This window comes from Serinus canaria, chromosome 25, assembly GCF_022539315.1.
Source record: "Serinus canaria isolate serCan28SL12 chromosome 25, serCan2020, whole genome shotgun sequence".
Classification (NCBI taxonomy): Eukaryota; Metazoa; Chordata; class Aves; order Passeriformes; family Fringillidae; genus Serinus; species Serinus canaria.
Window position 1 is genome coordinate 9106412 of NC_066338.1, and position 17613 is coordinate 9124024.

At 63.4% G+C, this 17613-nt stretch overlaps 1 protein-coding gene across 1 annotated transcript in view; it reads right to left on the reverse strand.

Annotated features, from left to right (window-relative positions):
- The window catches only part of LOC108964107 (adhesion G protein-coupled receptor L1-like), a 28999-nt gene extending 15678 nt beyond the window's left edge, over window positions 1–13321 (reverse strand). The window contains exons 1-7 of the mRNA XM_050984779.1: window positions 13282–13321; window positions 12815–12829; window positions 4602–5399; window positions 3611–3808; window positions 3389–3529; window positions 2720–2823; window positions 687–872 (exon numbers count right to left, since the gene is read on the reverse strand). Coding sequence (XP_050840736.1) covers window positions 687–872; window positions 2720–2823; window positions 3389–3529; window positions 3611–3808; window positions 4602–5399; window positions 12815–12829; window positions 13282–13321 — 1482 coding nt within the window. The remainder of the gene's footprint in view (window positions 1–686; window positions 873–2719; window positions 2824–3388; window positions 3530–3610; window positions 3809–4601; window positions 5400–12814; window positions 12830–13281) is intronic.
- Between the last annotated feature and the right edge of the window lie 4292 nt (window positions 13322–17613).

Consider the following 17613-nt stretch of genomic DNA (forward strand, 5'->3'; position numbering starts at 1 on the left):
AATTATATACTGTTATGTTATATAATGTCATATATTAGTTGTATATACAATATGATATATATTGTATATTATATATAATATATATAACTATATTATCAATACTAATTAGTATTAATTAATATTATAAATACTAATAAATAACTAATAATTAAGGCTAATAATTAAATACTAATAACTTGTTCCCCCTCAGTCCCTTTTTGGGCCAAACCCCAAATCGGGGGTTTTGGGGTTCCACCTGTTCCCCTCGCCCCCCTCGCAGTCTGAACCCCAAATCGGGGTTTTGGGGTCCCACCTGTTCCCCCTGCCCCCCTCACAGTCTGAACCCCAAATTGGGGTTTTGGGGTCCCACCTGTTCCCCTCGCCCCCCTCGCAGTCTGAACCCCAACCCGGGGTTTTGGGGTCCCACCTGTTCCCCCTGCCCCCCTCGCAGTCTGAACCCCAAATCGGGGGTTTTGGGGTCCCACCTGTTCCCCTCGCCCCCCTCGCAGTCTGAACCCCAACCCGGGGTTTTGGGGTCCCACCTCGTTGCAGTTCTTGCCTGTGACTCCCTCCCCAGCGGGCGCAGCACCTGCGGCCCCGCACCCAGGACGCGCCACCACCGTGTCCCCGTCACTCCCACCCGCCCCCTGCCCATCCCATTGCCCCCCCAGCGGTCTGAACCCCCAATCCGGGTGCTGGGGTCGCACCTTGTTGTAGTTTTTCCCCGCTGACTCCCTCTCGAGCGGGCGCAGCGCCTGCAGCTGCGCGTCCAGGATGTCCAGGAGCTGCTCCAGCAGCCGCACGGCCGAGCTGACGTCCCCCGCGAACACCGGGCCCCGCGTGTGCCGCGCCAGCTCCCCCGCGATGGACGCCGCGTTCTCCCCGCTCTTGATCTGCGGGCACCGCGCGTCAGGGGGTCCCCGGTGTCCCCGGGGGGTTCAGGGGCACCCATGGGTCAGGGGATATCCCCAGGGTCCCCGATGTCCCCTGGGGGATCAGGGGCACCCATGGATCAGGGGAGGTCCCCAGTGTCCCCTGGGGGATCAGGGGCACCCATGGGTCAGGGGATCTCCCGGGGGTTCCGGGGGCACCCATGGGTCAGGGAGGTCCCCGGTGTCCCCCAGGGGGTTCAGGGGGCACCCATGGGTCAGGGGGGTCCCCGGGAGATTCAGGGGGCACCCATGGGTCAGGGGGGTCCCCGATGTCCTCTGGGGGGGGTTCAGGGGGCACCCATGGGTCAGGGGAGGTCCCCGGTGTCCCCGGAGGGGTTCTGGGGGTACCCACGGGTCAGGGGAGGTCTCCGGTGTCCCCCGAGGGGTTCAGGAGGCACCCATGGGTCAGGGGGGTCCCCGGGGGGTTCAGGGGCACCCATGGGTCAGGGAGGGTCCCCAATGTCCCCGGGGGGTTCAGGGGGCACCCGTGGGTCAGGGAGGGTCCCCGATGTCCCCCGAGGGTTCAGGGGGCACCCATGGGTCAGGGGGGTCCCCGATGTTCCCCGGGAGGTTCAGGGGCACCCATGGGTCCCCGACGTCCCCTGCGGGGAGTTCAGAGGCACCCATGGGTCAGGGGGGTCCCCGATGTTCTCCGGGAGGTTCAGGGGGCCAACTGCGGGTTAGTGGGGGGGTCCCGGATATCCCCCCAGGGAGTTTGGGGGAGCTGGAGGTGGAGTTACAGGGGGTCTGAGATGGCACCCATGGATCAGTGGGGGAGGAGGGTCCCCGATATCCCCCAGGGAGTCTGGGGGACCCCCTGAACGAGGATCAGCCCCCCCCGTGGGGTGAGGATGCTCTGAGGGGCCTCTCAGGGGGGTTTGAGGGGGTTATTGGGGGGCTGGGGGGGGAGGGCACCCCGATATTCCCCAGGGGTTTTTGGGGGACCCCTAAGTGGGGATCAGGTGCCTCTGTGGGGTGGGGATGCTCTGAGGGGTCTCTAAGGGGCGGTTGAAAGGTTTTGGGGGATCTGGGGGGGTTATTGGGGGTCTGGGGGCACACACAAGTGAGGGGGTCTCCCCTAAATCCCCCGGGGGTTTTGGGGAACCCCCGGAGTGGATCAGGCACCTGGATCAGGGGTGGGGATGCTCTGAGGGGTCTCGGGAGGCCCGTGAGGATTTGGGGGGGGCTACAGCAGATCTGGGGGGTCGGGGGGGGGGGCACCCCCACATCCCGCAGGGGGTGGGGGAGGGCCGGGGACCCCCTGAGTGGGGAGCAGCCCCTGCCGAGGGAGGGACACCCCAGGACCCTCCTGGGGTGGGGTTTGGGGGTCCCAGGGGACCTGGGGGGGGTGGGGTCACTGGGACAGGGAGGGTCCCGAGGAGGGTCCCAGTTCGGGGAGCCCCTGTTCTCAGGGTGTCCCCATTTCTGGGGGTCTCTATTTGAGGGGGTCCCCATTTGGGGCAGGTCCCTATTTTGGGGTATCCTCATTTGGGGGGGGGTTCCTCATGGGGGAGGGTCCCGTTTTGGGAGTATCTGCATTTTAGGGGGTCCCTGCTTGGGGGGGGTCATCGTTAGAGGGTATCCCCCTTTCTGGGGGGTCCCAGTTTTGGGGGATTCCTGTTTGGGGGTGCCCCCTTTGGCTGGGTCCCGTTTTGGGGGATTCCTGTTTGGGGGTGCCCCCTTTGCCTGGGTCCCGTTTTGGGGGATTCCTGTTTGGGGGTGCCCCCTTTGCCTGGGTCCCGTTTTGGGGGATTCCTGTTTGGGGGTGCCCCCTTTGGCTGGGTCCCGTTTTGGGGTCCCCCCGGTACCTTCTGGGCCACCTGGTTGACCCAGGGGCTGGTGCAGTTGCTCAGGTCGGGCCCGCGGGGGTTCCACACCCCCAGCCCCAGCAGGCACTGGAAGGAGGCGATGCCTGGGGGGCACAGGGGGGCTCAGGGGGACCCCACATCTCCTGAATCCCCCAGCGCCCCCGCCCCCCCCCACAGAATCCCCACCCCCAGGCCCAGCAGGCGCCGGCAGGGGGTGATGTCTGGGGGAGGGTATGTCTGTCCCCCCAGTCCTCACAGTCCCACCCCAGTTGCTCCCAGTCCTCCCCAGTTCACCCCATCCCCCAATATCCCTCAGTTCCCCCTAATCCCCCCTGTCCCAAAATCCCCCCCAATCCCCCCCAGCCCCCCCATTCCCCCCATTCCCCCCAATCGCCCCCAGTCCCCCATTCCCCCCTGTCCCAAAATCCCCCCAATCCCCCCCATTCCCCCCCAAATCCCCACCCCCCCCCCGCCCCCCCCCCAATCCCCCCCAGTCCCCCCATTCACCCCCATTCCCCCCCCAGTCCCCCATTCCCCCCCAGTCCCCCCATTCCCCCCCAATCCCCCCAGTCCCCATTCCCCCCAGTCCCCCATTCCCCCCAGTCCCCCATTTCCCCCCAAAGCTCCCCCCCAGTGCCCCCCAGTGCCCTCCCAGTCCCACCCGCTCACCTCGGGTCCCTTTGGGGCAGGGTCTCTCCACGAGCGCCCCCTGCTGGGCCGCGGGCCATTGCACCCTGCGCACCTCCCGCGCCTCGCACAGGCGCCCCCCGCCCCCCCCGGGGCCCCCCCCGGGCCCCCCCGGGCCCGCCCCCCCCCCGCCCCCGCCCCCCCCCCCGGGCCCCCCCGGCGGGCGGCGGGAGGCGGAAGGGGGAGGGGGCGGCGCCCCCGGGCCGCTGTTGGGGGGTCCCGGGGACCCTCCCGGGGTGGCGGCGCTGTGCGCGGGGCCCGGGGGGGGTCCCGGGGGGGGCCCGGGGCCGGGGGTGAGGGGGCCCCGGCGGGCCGTGGGGGTGGGGTACGGGGGGGCGGCGGAGCGGGGGGGGGCCGTGGGGTGAGGGGGGGCGGCGCTGGGCTGCTCCGTCGTCACCGGACCTTGGTGGGGAGAAAAGGGGGGGGGGGTCAGGGTCTGGGGGACCCCCCCTGAAACCCCCAAGTGGTTCCCTCCGGCCGATGGGGGGGAGGGGCTGATGCCCCCCCCCCCCCAAAGTGACCCCGGACCTCCCCAGGGAGTGGGGCACAGCGAGACCCCCCAAAATCAACCTGGAGGTGCCCCCGAGCACTTGGGGGTCCTCCCGAAGTGACCCTAGACCCCTCCCACGGGGTCCCCCCAGAGCAAACTGAGACCCCCCAGGTCCCACCTCGCCCTTCAGGGACCCCCAAAAGCCCCGTGCTGCCTGGGGTTGCACCCCAAAGTTCACCTGGACCCCCCCAAAGTGAACTGGGACACCCCAAAGTAAACCCCGACCCCCTGGGCTGCCCCAGCTGGGTGGGGGTGACACCCCAAAAACTAAACTGGAACCCCAGAACACCAGGAGGGCCCCCAGAATAAACCAGAGCTCCCCAAAACACCTGGGGGTCCTTCTGGGACCTGGGGCTGCACCCCTAACGTGAACTGGGACCCCCAGGGCTCCCCTAAAGCAAACCAGTACCCCCAGGACTCCCCAAAATGAACCGGGAGCTCCAGTGCCCCCCCACAGCAAACTGGGACCCCCAGGTGTCCCTCAAAATAAACAGGGACCCCCAGGGCTCCCCCACAATAAACCGGGACCCCCAGGGCTCCTCCCGCCGCCAGGCGCTCCCCCCAAGGCATCTCTCCAGCTCTCCCCCAGCCCCCCGGCCGCACCCCAAACCCCCCACCCCAAACCCGCGCCCCCTCCCCGCTGACCGTCGCCGTCCAGGGGCGCGAAGTCGAGGCCGTAGCGCAGCAGGAAGTGGTTGTTCCACACGTACAGCTGGTTGTCGCGGGGGTTGTAGCCCACCGAGGCCACGAACTGGTACGGGTTGGGGAAGGGCAGCGCCAGCGCCGAGCCGCGCCCGCGCCGCGTGTCGAAGGCGTAGACCAGCGCGTTGCCCAGGTGCTCCGTGTCGTCGTCCAGGTAAACGCTGCGCACCACGTAGAGCACCCCGCAGGCCATGAAGGCGTCCGAGGCCGCCCGCTTGGCGTAGCCGGTCTCCCAGGTGCCCTCCAGGCGCAGCGTGTAGGGGTTCAGCTGGCTCACCACCAGCCGCCCGCCGTTGCCCTCGGTGGCGTAGATGACCCAGAGCCCCTCCTCGTCCACCGCCAGGTCGATGTCGGTCTTGCCGCCCCAGCGATAGGGCGACGTGTCGTGATAGTTGGCGGCGCCCACCACGGTCTCGCCGCTCTTGATGCGGGTGCGCAGGTCGTACTTGACGATGCTGCGGGTGCGCTCCTTGTTGTAGAACACGGCGCCGTCGTACACCACGAAGCCGGTGCCGTCGGCGCGGTGCGGGAGCCGGTGCGTGGCCGCGGGCCGGGCGCCCACCAGGTCGGCCCAGGAGGCGTACTCGGTGAGCGTGTCGGTGCGGTACGGCACCCAGGGCAGCACGTAGAGCCGGTCCCCCGACTGCAGCGGGTCCCGGCACCAGCCGCCCGCCTGGTGCGGAGACTCGTGCGTGGACAGCGCCGGCCCCACGCGCTGCGGCACCCCCGGGCAGACGAAAACTGCGGGGGGACACGGGGAGGGAGGGAGGGACGGACAGGGGGACACGGGGAGGGAGGGAGGGAGGGACAGACAGGGGGACACGGGGAGGGACAGACAGAGGGACACGGGGAGGGACAGGGGGACACGGGGAGGGACAGACAGAGGGACACGGGGAGGGACAGAGGGACACGGGGAGGGACAGGGGGACACGGGGAGGGAGAGACAGGGGGACACGGGGAAGGACAGGGGGACACGGGGAGGGACAGACAGGGGGACACGGGGAGGGAGAGACAGGGGGACACGGGAAGGGACAGGGGGACACGGGGACAGGGACAGACAGGGGGACACGGGGAGGGACAGGGGGAGGGACATGTGAAGAGACATGGGGACACGGGGACACGGGGACACGGGAAGGGACAGACAGGGGGATACGGGGACAGACAGAGGGACACGGGGAGGGACAGACAGAGGGACATGGGGAGAGTGGGGACAGACACGGGGAGAGTGAGTGGACAGACAGAAGGACACGGGGAGGGTGGAGACAGACAGGGGGACACGGGTGGTTTGTGGGACAGGCGTACAGCGGGACATGGAGTGGGATGAGGGACACGGGAGGGGACAGGGGATGGATGGGGGAGGGACACGGGGACAGACACACGGACACAGGGATGGAGGAGGGACGGGGGAATGGGTTTGGGGACAGACACACGGACACAGGGATGGAGGAGGGACGGGGGAATGGATTTGGGGACAGACAGGGGGAAGGAGGGGGGACAGGAGGACGAGGATGGGGACAGACATGGGGACACGGAGATGGATAGACAGGGGACATGGGGATGGGTGGAGGGGCAGACATAGGGACAGAGTGACAGACACGGACAGACGGGGGACACGGCGGTCACGGGGACAGACAAGGACACGGGGGACAGCAGGACAGATGGATGGAAGAAGAGGGGACGGACACGGGGACACGGGGATGGACACAGAGGACAGGGATGGACGTGGGGAGACAGTCATGGGGACAGACGGACACGGTGACAGGCATGGGGACAGGGGACAGACGGACATGGTGACAGGCATGGGGACACAGCGGTGGGTGGGGGTAGTGGGGACACGGGGGACACAGAGGGACACGGGAGCGGACAGACCAGGGGACAGGGGGCGCGATGGGGGACAGAGGGACAGCGAGGGGGTGACAGTGGGGGGTGGCAATGGGGGGGGGGTGGCAGTGAGGGGACAGAAGGGGGATGGGGACACGGGGAGGACATGAGGGGACACGGAGGGGACACGGGGGGACAGCGAGAAGAGGAGAGAAAAGAGAAGCGTTTCATCAGCGACTGGGGGGTCCCACGGGGGGGCTGGGGGGGGACCCCAACCCCGGGGGAATTTTGGGGACCCGGGGGAGGGAACGGGACACGGGGGAGGGGGGGAGGGGTCCCTTATCCGGGGAGGGGACAGAGGGGAGGGGACAGAATGGAGGGGGTGGGGGGGGATGACACCCCGACTGTCCCCCGGCAGTGGCGAGAAGGGGGGGCCATGCCCCCCCCGCGAACCCCGGACCCCCTTTTATTGGGGGGGGGCCGGCACCCTGAGGGGGGAGGGGCAGATCTCCTTGGGGGGAGCCCTAAAACGGGGGGGGGGCTCAAATCGGGGGGGCCCTAAAAGGGGGGGGCTCTTCCCCTCCCCCCTGGGCCCACAGCCAGGGACGATCGAGCGCGACGGAGACACGGGGGGCGGGGGGGGCTCGGGGGGGTCCCCCCGGTGCGGGGGGGTTTGGGGGGGACCCCCCCGGTTTTGGGGTGCGGGGGGGGGGTTTGGGGGGGTCGCGCGTGGTCCCAGTGTCCGGCGCCGGCTGCAGAGAGGCTGGGGGAGAGAAACGGGGGGGTTAGAGCTGCGGGAGAGAAGGGGGGGACACGGGGGGGGACACGGGGGGGACACGGGGGGGACACGGGGGGACCCCCAGAGCAGAGACCCCCCCAAAACACAGCCCCCCTCCCCTCACCCCTCCCCGCCCCCCCAGGGTCTCTGCGCCGAGGGGGGGATGGGGCCCCCCTTGGGGGCAGGGCCAGGCTGGGACCCCCGGGGGACACCGCGGTCCCCCCGCCCCCCCGCAGTGTCACCCCCCCCCAAAAGGGACCCCGCGTTGGGGTCCCGCCCTACAGCCTGGCCCCGCCCCCTCAGCCTGGCCCCGCCCCCCGCCCGGGCCGCGGCACGAGGGGGAGGGGCCGTGAGGCACACGCGTGTGAGGGGGTGCACATGTGCACACAGGTGTGAGCACAGGTGTGAGCACAGGTGTGAGCACAGGTGTGAGCACAGGTGTGCAAAGCTGAGCACAGGTGTGAGCACACAGGTGTGAGCACACAGGTGTGAGCACAGGTGTGCAAAGCTGAGCACAGGTGTGAGCACACAGGTGTGAGCACACAGGTGTGAGCACAGGTGTGCAAAGTTGAGCACAGATATGCACAGGTGTGAGCACACAGGTGTGAGCACAGGTGTGAGCACAGGTGTGCAAAGCTGAGCACAGACGTGCACAGGTGTGAGCACACAGGTGTGAGAACACAGGTGTGAGCACAGGTGTGCAAAGCTGAGCACAGATACGCACAGGTGTGAGCACACAGGTGTGAGCACACAGGTGTGAGCACACAGGCATGAGCACAGGTGTGAAAAGCTGAGCACAGATGTGTTCATGTGTGCACATGTGAACAGGTGTGAACACACCCACCTCCGTTCCAGGGGTGCACACACCTGTGCCGTCAGACATACCTGTACACACCTGTGCGCCTCACAGACCTGTGCACACCTGTGCAGCCACACACACACCTGTGTGAGCCCATTTGCACGTGCATGGGGGCACACGTTCACCTGGCCGTGCGTTTGCATGGCAGATTGTGGGGGTGTGTGCACAGGTGTGAGCACAGGTGTGCGCTCTGGTTTGAGCACAGGTGTGTTCAGGCAGCAGCACATTTGCACACTCAGGTGTGGCCGCTCAGGTGTGCGACAGCTGCCACAGCTGCGTCACTCTGTGTTCACACCTGTGGCCGTTACCTGTGCATGTTGACATGTGCGTGTCAGTTACACCTGCCCAGGTGTGTCCCTGTCACACCTGCCCAGGTGTGTCCCTGTCACACCTTCCTGAGTGTTTGTGGTCACACAGGTCTGTCACTGTCACACCGGGGCAGGTGCATGTCATTGTTAAACCTGCCCAGGTGAGTGTTCCTTTCACACCTGCCCAGGTGTGTGTCCCTGTCACACCTGGCCAGGTGCTTGCACTGCCCCACCTGTGCCCCATCGCACACGCGTGTGCAGGGGGACGCGGGGGCTGCGTGTGCAGGGGGCACACCTGGATGTGCAGCTGGATGCAGGTGTGCACGAGCCCCTGTGAGAGCACAGCCCCAGGTGTGCACAGCTCAGGTGTGCTCAGGTGTGCACAGCCCCAGGTGTGCTCAGGCACAGATGTGCCCAAGGATCCAGGTGTGCACAAAGCACAGGTGTTCACAGGTGTGCCCAAGTGTGCACAGCCCAGGTATGCACAAGAATCCAGGTGAGCCCATCCAGGTGCACCCAGGTGAGCCCATCCAGGTGTGCACAAGGATCCAGGTGTGCACAAGGATCCAGGTGAGCCCATCCAGGTGAGCACAAAGATCCAGGTGAGCCCATCCAGGTGTGCCCATCCAGGTGTGCACAAGGATCCAGGTGTGCCCATCCAAGTGTGCACGAGGATCCAGGTGTGCCCATCCAGGTGTGCACAAGGATCCAGGTGTGCCCATCCAGGTGTGCACGAGGATCCAGGTGAGCCCATCCAGGTGTGCACAAGGATCCAGGTGTGCACAAGGATCCAGGTGAGCCCATCCAGGTGTGCCAGCCCGGCCGTGCCGCAGCCCCCGCGCTGCCCTGGGGGTTTGGGGGGGTCGGGGGTCCCCGGGAGGGTGGGGGAGGGGAGACTCACAGGCTCGGGGGGGCCCCGCGGTCCGGGGGGGCTGGGCCGGGCCCTGCGGGAGGAGGAGGAGGAGAGAGACACGTTAGGCCCCGCCCCCCGCTCCGGCACCTGTGGGAAGAAGCCGCGGCCCCGCCCCGGCCCCGCCCACACCTGCGCGGGCCCCGCCCGTGCCTGCCCCAAGCCCCGCCTCTCCCGGCCACGCCCTCCCCGGTCACCTCCCCGCCCCCCCCCCCCCCCCTTCCCACAGGACGGGACAGACGGACACGGGGGCGACGCCCTGGCTGTGACCCCTGAGTGACCCCTGAGTGACCCCGAACTGACCTCGAGTGACCCCAAACTGACCCTGAACTGACCCCTGAGTGACCCCAAACTGACCCTGAGTGACCCCTGAGTGACCCCGAACTGACCCCTGAGTGACCCCTGAGTGACCCCAAACTGACCTTGAGTGACCCCAAACTGACCCTGAACTGACCTTGAGTGACCCCAAACTGACCCTGACTGACCCCTGAGTGACCCTGAACTGACCTTGAGTGACCCCTGAGTGACCCCTGAGTGACCCCAAACTGACCATGAGTGACCCCTGAGTGACCCTGAACTGACCCTGAGTGACCCCTGAGTGACCCCTGAGTGACCCCAAACTGACCCTGAACTGACCTCTGAGTGACCCCAAACCGACCCCTGAGTGACCCAAAAGTGACTATGAGTGACCCCTGAGTGACCCTGAACTGACCCTGAGTGACCCCTGAGTGACCCCATGACCTGACCCCTGAGTGACCCTGACTGACCCTTGAGTGACCCCTGAGTGACCCTGAACTGACCCCTGAGTGACCCAACTGACCCTGACTGACCCCTGATGACCTGACCCAACTGACCCTGAGTGACCCTGAGTGACCCCTGAGACCTGACCCCATGACCCTGGTGACCCCAAACTGACCCATGCCCAAACTGACCCTGAACTGACCTCTGAGTGACCCCAAACTGACCCTGAGTGACCATGAATTGACCCTGAGTGACCCTTGAATGACCTTGGATGACCCCAAACCGACCCCTGAGTGACCCAAAAGTGACTATGAGTGACCCCTGAGTGACCCTGAACTGACCCTGAGTGACCCCTGAGTGACCCCAAACTGACCATGAGTGACCCCTGAGTGACCCTGAACTGACCCCTGAGTGACCCAGGCTGACCCCTGAGTGACCCTTGAATGACCCCAAACTGACCCCTGAGTGACCCAAACTGACCCTGAACTGACCCCTGAATGACCTTGGCTGACCCCAAACTGACCCTGAGTGACCCCTGAGTGACCCTGACTGAGTCCCAAATGATCCCCACTCACCCATGGCTGCACCCCGACCCCAAACTGACCCCAACTGGCCCAAACTGACCCCAAACTGACCCCAACTGGCCCAAACTGACCCCTTAGTGACCCAAACTGACCCCAAACTGACCCAAACTGACCCCTTAGTGACCCAAACTGACCCCAAACTGACCCCAAACTGACCCCAACTGACCCTGAGTGACCCAAACTGACCCTGAGTGACCCAAACTGGCCCAAACTGGCCCAAACTCACTCCAACTGACCCAAACTGCCCCAAACTGGCCCAAACTGGCCCAAACTGACCCCTGAGTGACCCAAACTGACCCTGAGTGACCCAAACTGACCCAAACTGGCCCAAACTCACTCCAACTGTCCCAAACTGACCCAAACTGCCCCAAACTGCCCCCAACTGCCCCAAACTGACCCCAAATGACCCCAACTGACCCCTGAGTGACCCAAACTGCCCCAAACTGCCCCAAACTGACCCCTGAGTGACCCCAAACTGCCCCAAACTGACCCTGAGTGACCCAAACTGGCCCAAACTGCCCCAAACTGACACCTGAGTGACCCCAAACTGACCCCAACTGGCCCAAACTCACTCCAACTGACCCAAACTGCCCCAAACTGCCCCAAACTGACCCCTGAGTGACCCAAACTGACCCAAACTGCCCCCAAATGACCCCTGAGTGACCCAAACTGCCCCAAACTGACCCCAAATGACCCCAACTGACCCCAACTGACCTTTACTGACCCCAGCACTGCCCCGGCCCCCCCGAGCTGCCCCCCCCGGGGGTTATTTTGGGGGTTATTTTGGGGGTTTATTTTGGGGTTATTTTTGGGGTTATTTTGGGGGGTCTCTTTGATTTGGGAACGGGGGGGGTCCCAGGGCTCCCCCTCCCCCCACATTTGGGGGAGGGGGTGACCTGAGCTGAGGGGGGAGGGTCCCCAAACTCTGGGGGTCCCCGCAGGGGAGTGGGGACACCTCGGGGGGGGGTCCCCGAAGGTTTGGGAGTGTCCAGGGTCCCTCAAGGGGAGCCCTGGGGGGTCTGGGGGGGCTCAGGGCACCTTGGGGGGTCCTGGGGGGTCCTGGGGACCCCCGAGGGGACACAGGGGGTCTGGGCCCCCCTCATTTAATGAGAGCTAATTAAGGGGGGGGCACTGACCCCCCCCTCTGTGGTGTTGGGCACCTGGGGGGGAGGGGAGGGGAAACAAGGGGGGGCGGGGGGGAGGGGAAAGGGGGGAGGGGCAAGGGGGGGTTAAGGGGGGGAGGGGAGGATTTGGGGGGTTAAGGATCAGGGGATGGGGGAGGGGGGCTGGAGGAATTTGGGGGGGCCCGGGGTGGGGGGGGAGAGAGGGGGGATTTTGGGGTGCAGGGGGGAGGGGCAGGATTTGGGGTGAAGGAGGGGATTTTGGGGTGCAGGGGGGGATGGGGGGGCAGGATTTGGGGTGAGGGAGGGGATTTTGGGTGTGCGGGGGGAGGGGGGGCAGGATTTGGGGTGAGGGAGGGGATTTTGGGTGTGTAGGATGGATGGAGGGGCACGGATTTGGGGTGAGGGAGGGGATTTTGGGGTGTAGGATGGACGGGGGGCAGGATTTGGGGTGAAGGAGGGGATTTTGGGGTGCAGGGGGGATGGGGGGGCAGGATTTGGGGTGAGGGAGGGGATTTTGGGGTGTAGGATGGACGGGGGGCAGGATTTGGGGTGAGGGAGGGGATTTTGGGGTGTAGGATGGATGGAGGGGCAGGATTGGGGTGAGGGAGGGGATTTTGGGGTGCGGGGGGAGGGGGGGCAGGATTTGGGGTGCAGGGTCAGGGGGAGGGGTCAGGATTGGGGTCACTCTGGAGGATTTTGGGGTGTGGGGCTGGGGGGGAGGAATTTGGGGGGGATTTTGGGATGCAGGAGCACAGGGTGGGGCAGGGGGGTGTTGGGGGGGGTCTGAGGATTTTGGGGGGGTCTGGGATGGGTTTGGGGGTTCAGGGGTGGGGGATGGGGGTGGGGTTGGGGTTTTGGGTTGGGTTGGGGGGTCCGGGAAGTTTTAAGGGGCTCTGGGGGGGGTGGGGGGGGGTCGAGAGGATTTGGGGGGGTCGGGGGGGGTTGGGAGGGTTTTGGGGTCTCTGGGGGGGTGGGGAGGGTTTTGGGGTGTGGGGGGGTCGGGGGGGCCGGAGGCGGGGGGTCCGTGTTACCTTTTTGTTCCACTTCTATTTTTAGCACCGGAAGAAAAGGCGGGAGAGAGCGGGGGTGGGGGAGGGGCGGGGGGGGAGGGGGTGCAGGGGGGAGGGGGGGGGAGGGGAGGGGAGGGGGGGAGGGGTCACACGGGCAGGGGGAGGGGAGGGGGAGGGGGAGGGGGAGGGGGCAAGAGAGGAGACAAAGAGAAAAGAGATTAAACGGCTCCGGCCCCCCCAGCCCGGGGGGACCCCAAAACCCCCCGGGACCCCAGACCCTGCGGGGGGAGGGGCAGCAGCACCCGCGGGGGGACCGGGACCGACACACGGACACGGGATGGACACACGGACAGATGGACATGGGATGGACAAGGGATGGACACAAGGACACGGGATGGACACACGGACAAGGGATGGACATGGGATGGTCACACGGACAGATGGACAAGGGATGGACACACGGACATGGGGTGGACACACGGACACACGATGGACATAGGGACATGGGACGGACAAGGGGAGGGTCATAGGGATGGACACACGGACACAAGGATGGACACAGGATGGGCAGATGGACATGGGGATGGAGGTACAGACAGATGGACATTGGGATGGACACAAGGATGGACGGATGGACATGGGATGGACAGACAGACGCAAGGATGGACAGATGGGCAGATGGACACGGGACAGACACACGGACAGATGGACATGGGGATGGACAGACAGACGCAGGATGGGCACACGGACAGATGGGCAGATGGACATGGGGACAGACATATGGACACAGGGATGGACAGAGGAACAAAGGAGACACTGACGGACAGAGAAGGGGATGGACAGATGGACATCAGGATGGGCAGGAGGACAGACAGAGGGATGGCAAAGAGCTGGACAGAGGGACAGGGGGACAGAGGGACAGACACGGGGAGAAGTCAGCGGGAGGCAGGATGGACAGAGGGAGCCATGGAGGGACAGATGGACGGACGCGGGAAGGGGGGGATGGGCACGGCCTGGCTGGGGAGCACGGACAGACGGACACGGGGACAGACGGACAGATGGACGCACAGAGGGGGGCGCAGGGCTCCCCTCCCCCGCACTCCTGAGCCCCTCGGGGGGGTCGGACCCCCCGCCCCTCCCCCCCAGCCCTGGAGGGAGAGAGAGAGAGAGAGAGAGAGAGAGACGGCGATGGGGGAGGGGCGGCCGGGGGGGGAGGGGCGGCCGGGCTCCGGCTCGGGGGGGGCGGGGGGGCCTCGGCCCCGCCCGCGGCGTCACCTGCAAAGGAAAGAGGCGGCCCCGCCCCTCCCCCACCCCCGGAGCCCAAACCTCCCCCTCCCCCCTACGGCACCGGCGGGGACCGCGTGGGCTGAGTGTGAGCTGGGTGTGAGCTCCGAGTGTGAGCTCTGAGTGTGAGCTGGGTGTGAGCTGGGTGTGCCCTGAGTGTGGGCTGAGTGTGCCCTGAGTGTGCCCTGAGTGTGCCCTGAGTGTGAGCTGAGTCTGAGCTGAGTGTGCCCTGAGTGTGCCCTGAGTGTGCCCTGAGTGTGAGCTGGGTGTGAGCTGAGTGTGCCCTGAGTGTGAGCTGAGTGTGCCCTGAGTGTGAGCTGAGTGTGAGCTCTGAGTGTGCTCTGAGTGTGAGCCGAGTGTTCCTGTGATCAGTGCATGCCCGGTGCGTAATTAGCATGTGTTTAATGAGTAATTAGCGTGTGTTTAATGAGTAATTAGCGTGTGTTTAATGAGTAATTAGCATGTGCCTAATAAGTAATTAGCATGTGTTTAATGAGTAATTAGCATGTGTTTAATGAGTAATTAGCATGTGCCTAATGAGTAATTAGCATGTGTTTAATGAGTAATTAGCATGTGTTTAATGAGTAATTAGCGAGTGTTTAATGAGTGATTAGCGTGTGGTAAGTGTCCCAGGTGTGCCCAGGTGAGTTTGACGTGCACCCCCTGCTGCACCTGGTGTGCATTGAGAGTGTGAGGTTTGGTGTGTCCTGAGTGAGTCCAGGTGTGCCCAGGTGTGTCCCAGGTGTGCCCAGGTGTGTCCTGAGCAAGTCCAGGTGTGTCCTGATCGAGTCCAGGTGTGCCCAGGTGTGACCCAGGTGTGTCCTGAGCGAGTCCAGGTGTGCCCAGGTGTGACCCAGGTGTGTCCTGAGCAAGTCCAGGTGTGCCCAGGTATGACCCAGGTGTGTCCTGAGAGAGTCCAGGTGTGCTCAGGTGTGCCCTGAGCGAGTCCAGGTGTGTCCAGGTGTGTCCCAGGTGTGTCCTGAGCGAGTCCAGGTGTGCCCAGGTGTGTTCCAGGTGTGTCCTGAGCAAGTCCAGGTGTGCCCAGGTGTGTCCTGCTCATGTCCAGGTGTGTCCAGGTGTGTTCCAGGTGTGTCCTGAGAGAGTCCAGGTGTGCCCAGGTGTGACCCAGGTGTGTTCTGCACGTGTCCAGGTGTGTCCAGGTGTGTTCCAGGTGTGTCCTGAGCAAGTCCAGGTGTGTCCCAGGTGTGTCCTGAGAGAGTCCAGGTGTGCCCCGGTGTGTTCCAGGTGTGTTCTGTACGTGTCCAGGTGTGCCCAGGTGTGTCCCAGGTGTGCCCAGGTGTGCCCAGGTGTGTCTGCCACGCTTTGTGCACACACCAGGTGAGTGTTTAGCCTGCACAGGTGTGCGCCTGGCGTGTCCTCAGCCTGCCCAGGTGAGTTTAACACCTGCCCTCCTGCACACCAGGTGTGCATTGAGTGTGCAAGGTGTGCACTTAGCATGTCCTAAGCATGCACAGGTGTGTTCAGCGTGTGCTTAGCGTGCACAGGTGTGTCCAGGTGTTGACCATGTCCTTGGCACACCTTCAGTGTGTTCAGGGACCTTCGACCCACACCAGGTGTGCATTGGCACGTGCAGGTGTGAGCTGGGTGTGCCCTGAGCACGCCCAGGTGTGTTCAACCCATGCCAGGTGTGTGTTTAGCACACATACCGCATGCTCAGGTGTTCACCGTGTCCTTAGGGTGTCCAGGTGTGTTCACCTGCCCAGATGTGTTTATTTATCCAGGTGTATTACCCGCTCCAGGGCTTTACCTGCCCAGGTGTGTGTTGACCTGTCCAGGTGTGTTTACCTGCCCAGGTGTGTGTTGACCTGCCCAGGTGTGTTGACCTGCCCAGGTGTGTGTTGACCTGCCCAGGTGTGTTTACCTGCCCAGGTGTGTGTTGACCTGCCCAGGTGTGTGTTGACCTGCCCAGGTGTGTGTTGACCTGCCCAGGTGTATTTACCTGTCCAGGCGTGTTTCCCTGCCCAGTATCCAGGTCTGTTTACCCACCCAGGTGTGTTTACCTGCCCAGGTGTATTTACCCGTCCAGGTGTGTGTTGACCTGCCCAGGTATGTGTTGACCTGCCCAGGTGTGTGTTGACCTGCCCAGGTGTGTTGACCTGTCCAGGTGTGTGTTGACCTGCCCAGGTGTGTGTTGACCTGCCCAGGTGTGTGTTGACCTGCCCAGGTGTGTGTTGACCTGTCCAGGTGTGTTTACCTGCCCAGGTGTGTGTTGACCTGTCCAGGTGTGTGTTGACCTGCCCAGGTGTATTTACCTGTCCAGGTGTATTTACCTGTCCAGGCGTGTTTCCCTGCCCAGTATCCAGGTCTGTTTACCCACCCAGGTGTGTTTACCTGCCCAGGTGAGGGCTGGCACTAGATGTGGTTGTGCCGCGTTCCTTCTCTGCAGTTTTGGTACATTTTGGGCGTGGTTTTGGTGCGGTTTTGCCGTGGTTTTGGTGCAGTTTTGGTGTGGTTTTTGCCGTGGTTTTGGTGTTTTGGTGCAGTTTTGGTGTGGTTTTGGTGTGGTTTTGGTGCGGTTTTGCCGTGGTTTTGGTGTGGGTTTTTCATGTTTTTGCCGCGGCTTTTGCAGTGATTTTGGCCATGTTTTGGCCATGTTTTTTGTGTTGTTTTGGTGTGGTTTTGGTGTGGTTTTGGTGTGGTTTTTGCATGTTTTTGAGGTGGTTTTTGCCATGGTTTTGGTGTTGTTTTGGTGTGGGTTTTGCCATGGTTTTGGCCGTGTTTCTGTTGTTGTTTTTGTGTGGGTTTTGGTGGGGTTTCAATGGGGTTTTGGTGTTGTTTGCATGTTTTTGCTGTGGTTTTTGCTGTGGTTTTTGCCGTGGTTTTGGCCATGGTTTTGGCCATGGTTTTGGTGTTGTTTTGTCATGTTTTTGGTCTGGTTTTGGTGTGGTTTTTGCCATGGTTTTGGCCGTGTTTCTGGTGTTGTTTTGGTGTGGTTTTAATGGGGTTTTGGTGTGTTTTTTTGCGTGCTTTTGCCATGGTTTTTGCCCTGGTTTTGGTGTTGTTTTGCCATGGTTTTTGCCATGGTTTTGGTGTGGGTCTTGCGTGTTTTTGCCATGGTTTTTGCCATGGTTTTGGTGTTGTTTTGCCATGGTTTTTGCCATGGTTTTGGTGTGGGTTTTGCGTGTTTTTGCCATGGTTTTTGCCATGATTTTGGTGTGGGTTTTGCGTGTTTTTGCCATGGTTTTTGCCATGGTTTTGGCCATGTTTTTGGAGTAGTTTTGTTGTGGTTTTTCCATATTCCTGCCATGGTTTCGGTGCGGTTTTACCACGTTTTTGCCATGGTTTTCATTGGTTTTTGCATGTTCCTGCCATGTTTTCCCTGTGGTTTTGCCATGGTTTTCACGTGGCTTTTCAGTGATTTTGGTGTGTTTTTCACATGTTCCTGACATGGTTTTTATGTGGTTTTGGCTGAGTTTTTGCCATGTTCCTGCCATGTTTTTGGCGTGTTTTTGCTGTTTTTCACGTGTTCCTGCCCTTTTCCTGCCCTGTTCCTGTCGTGGTTTTGCCCATGTTCC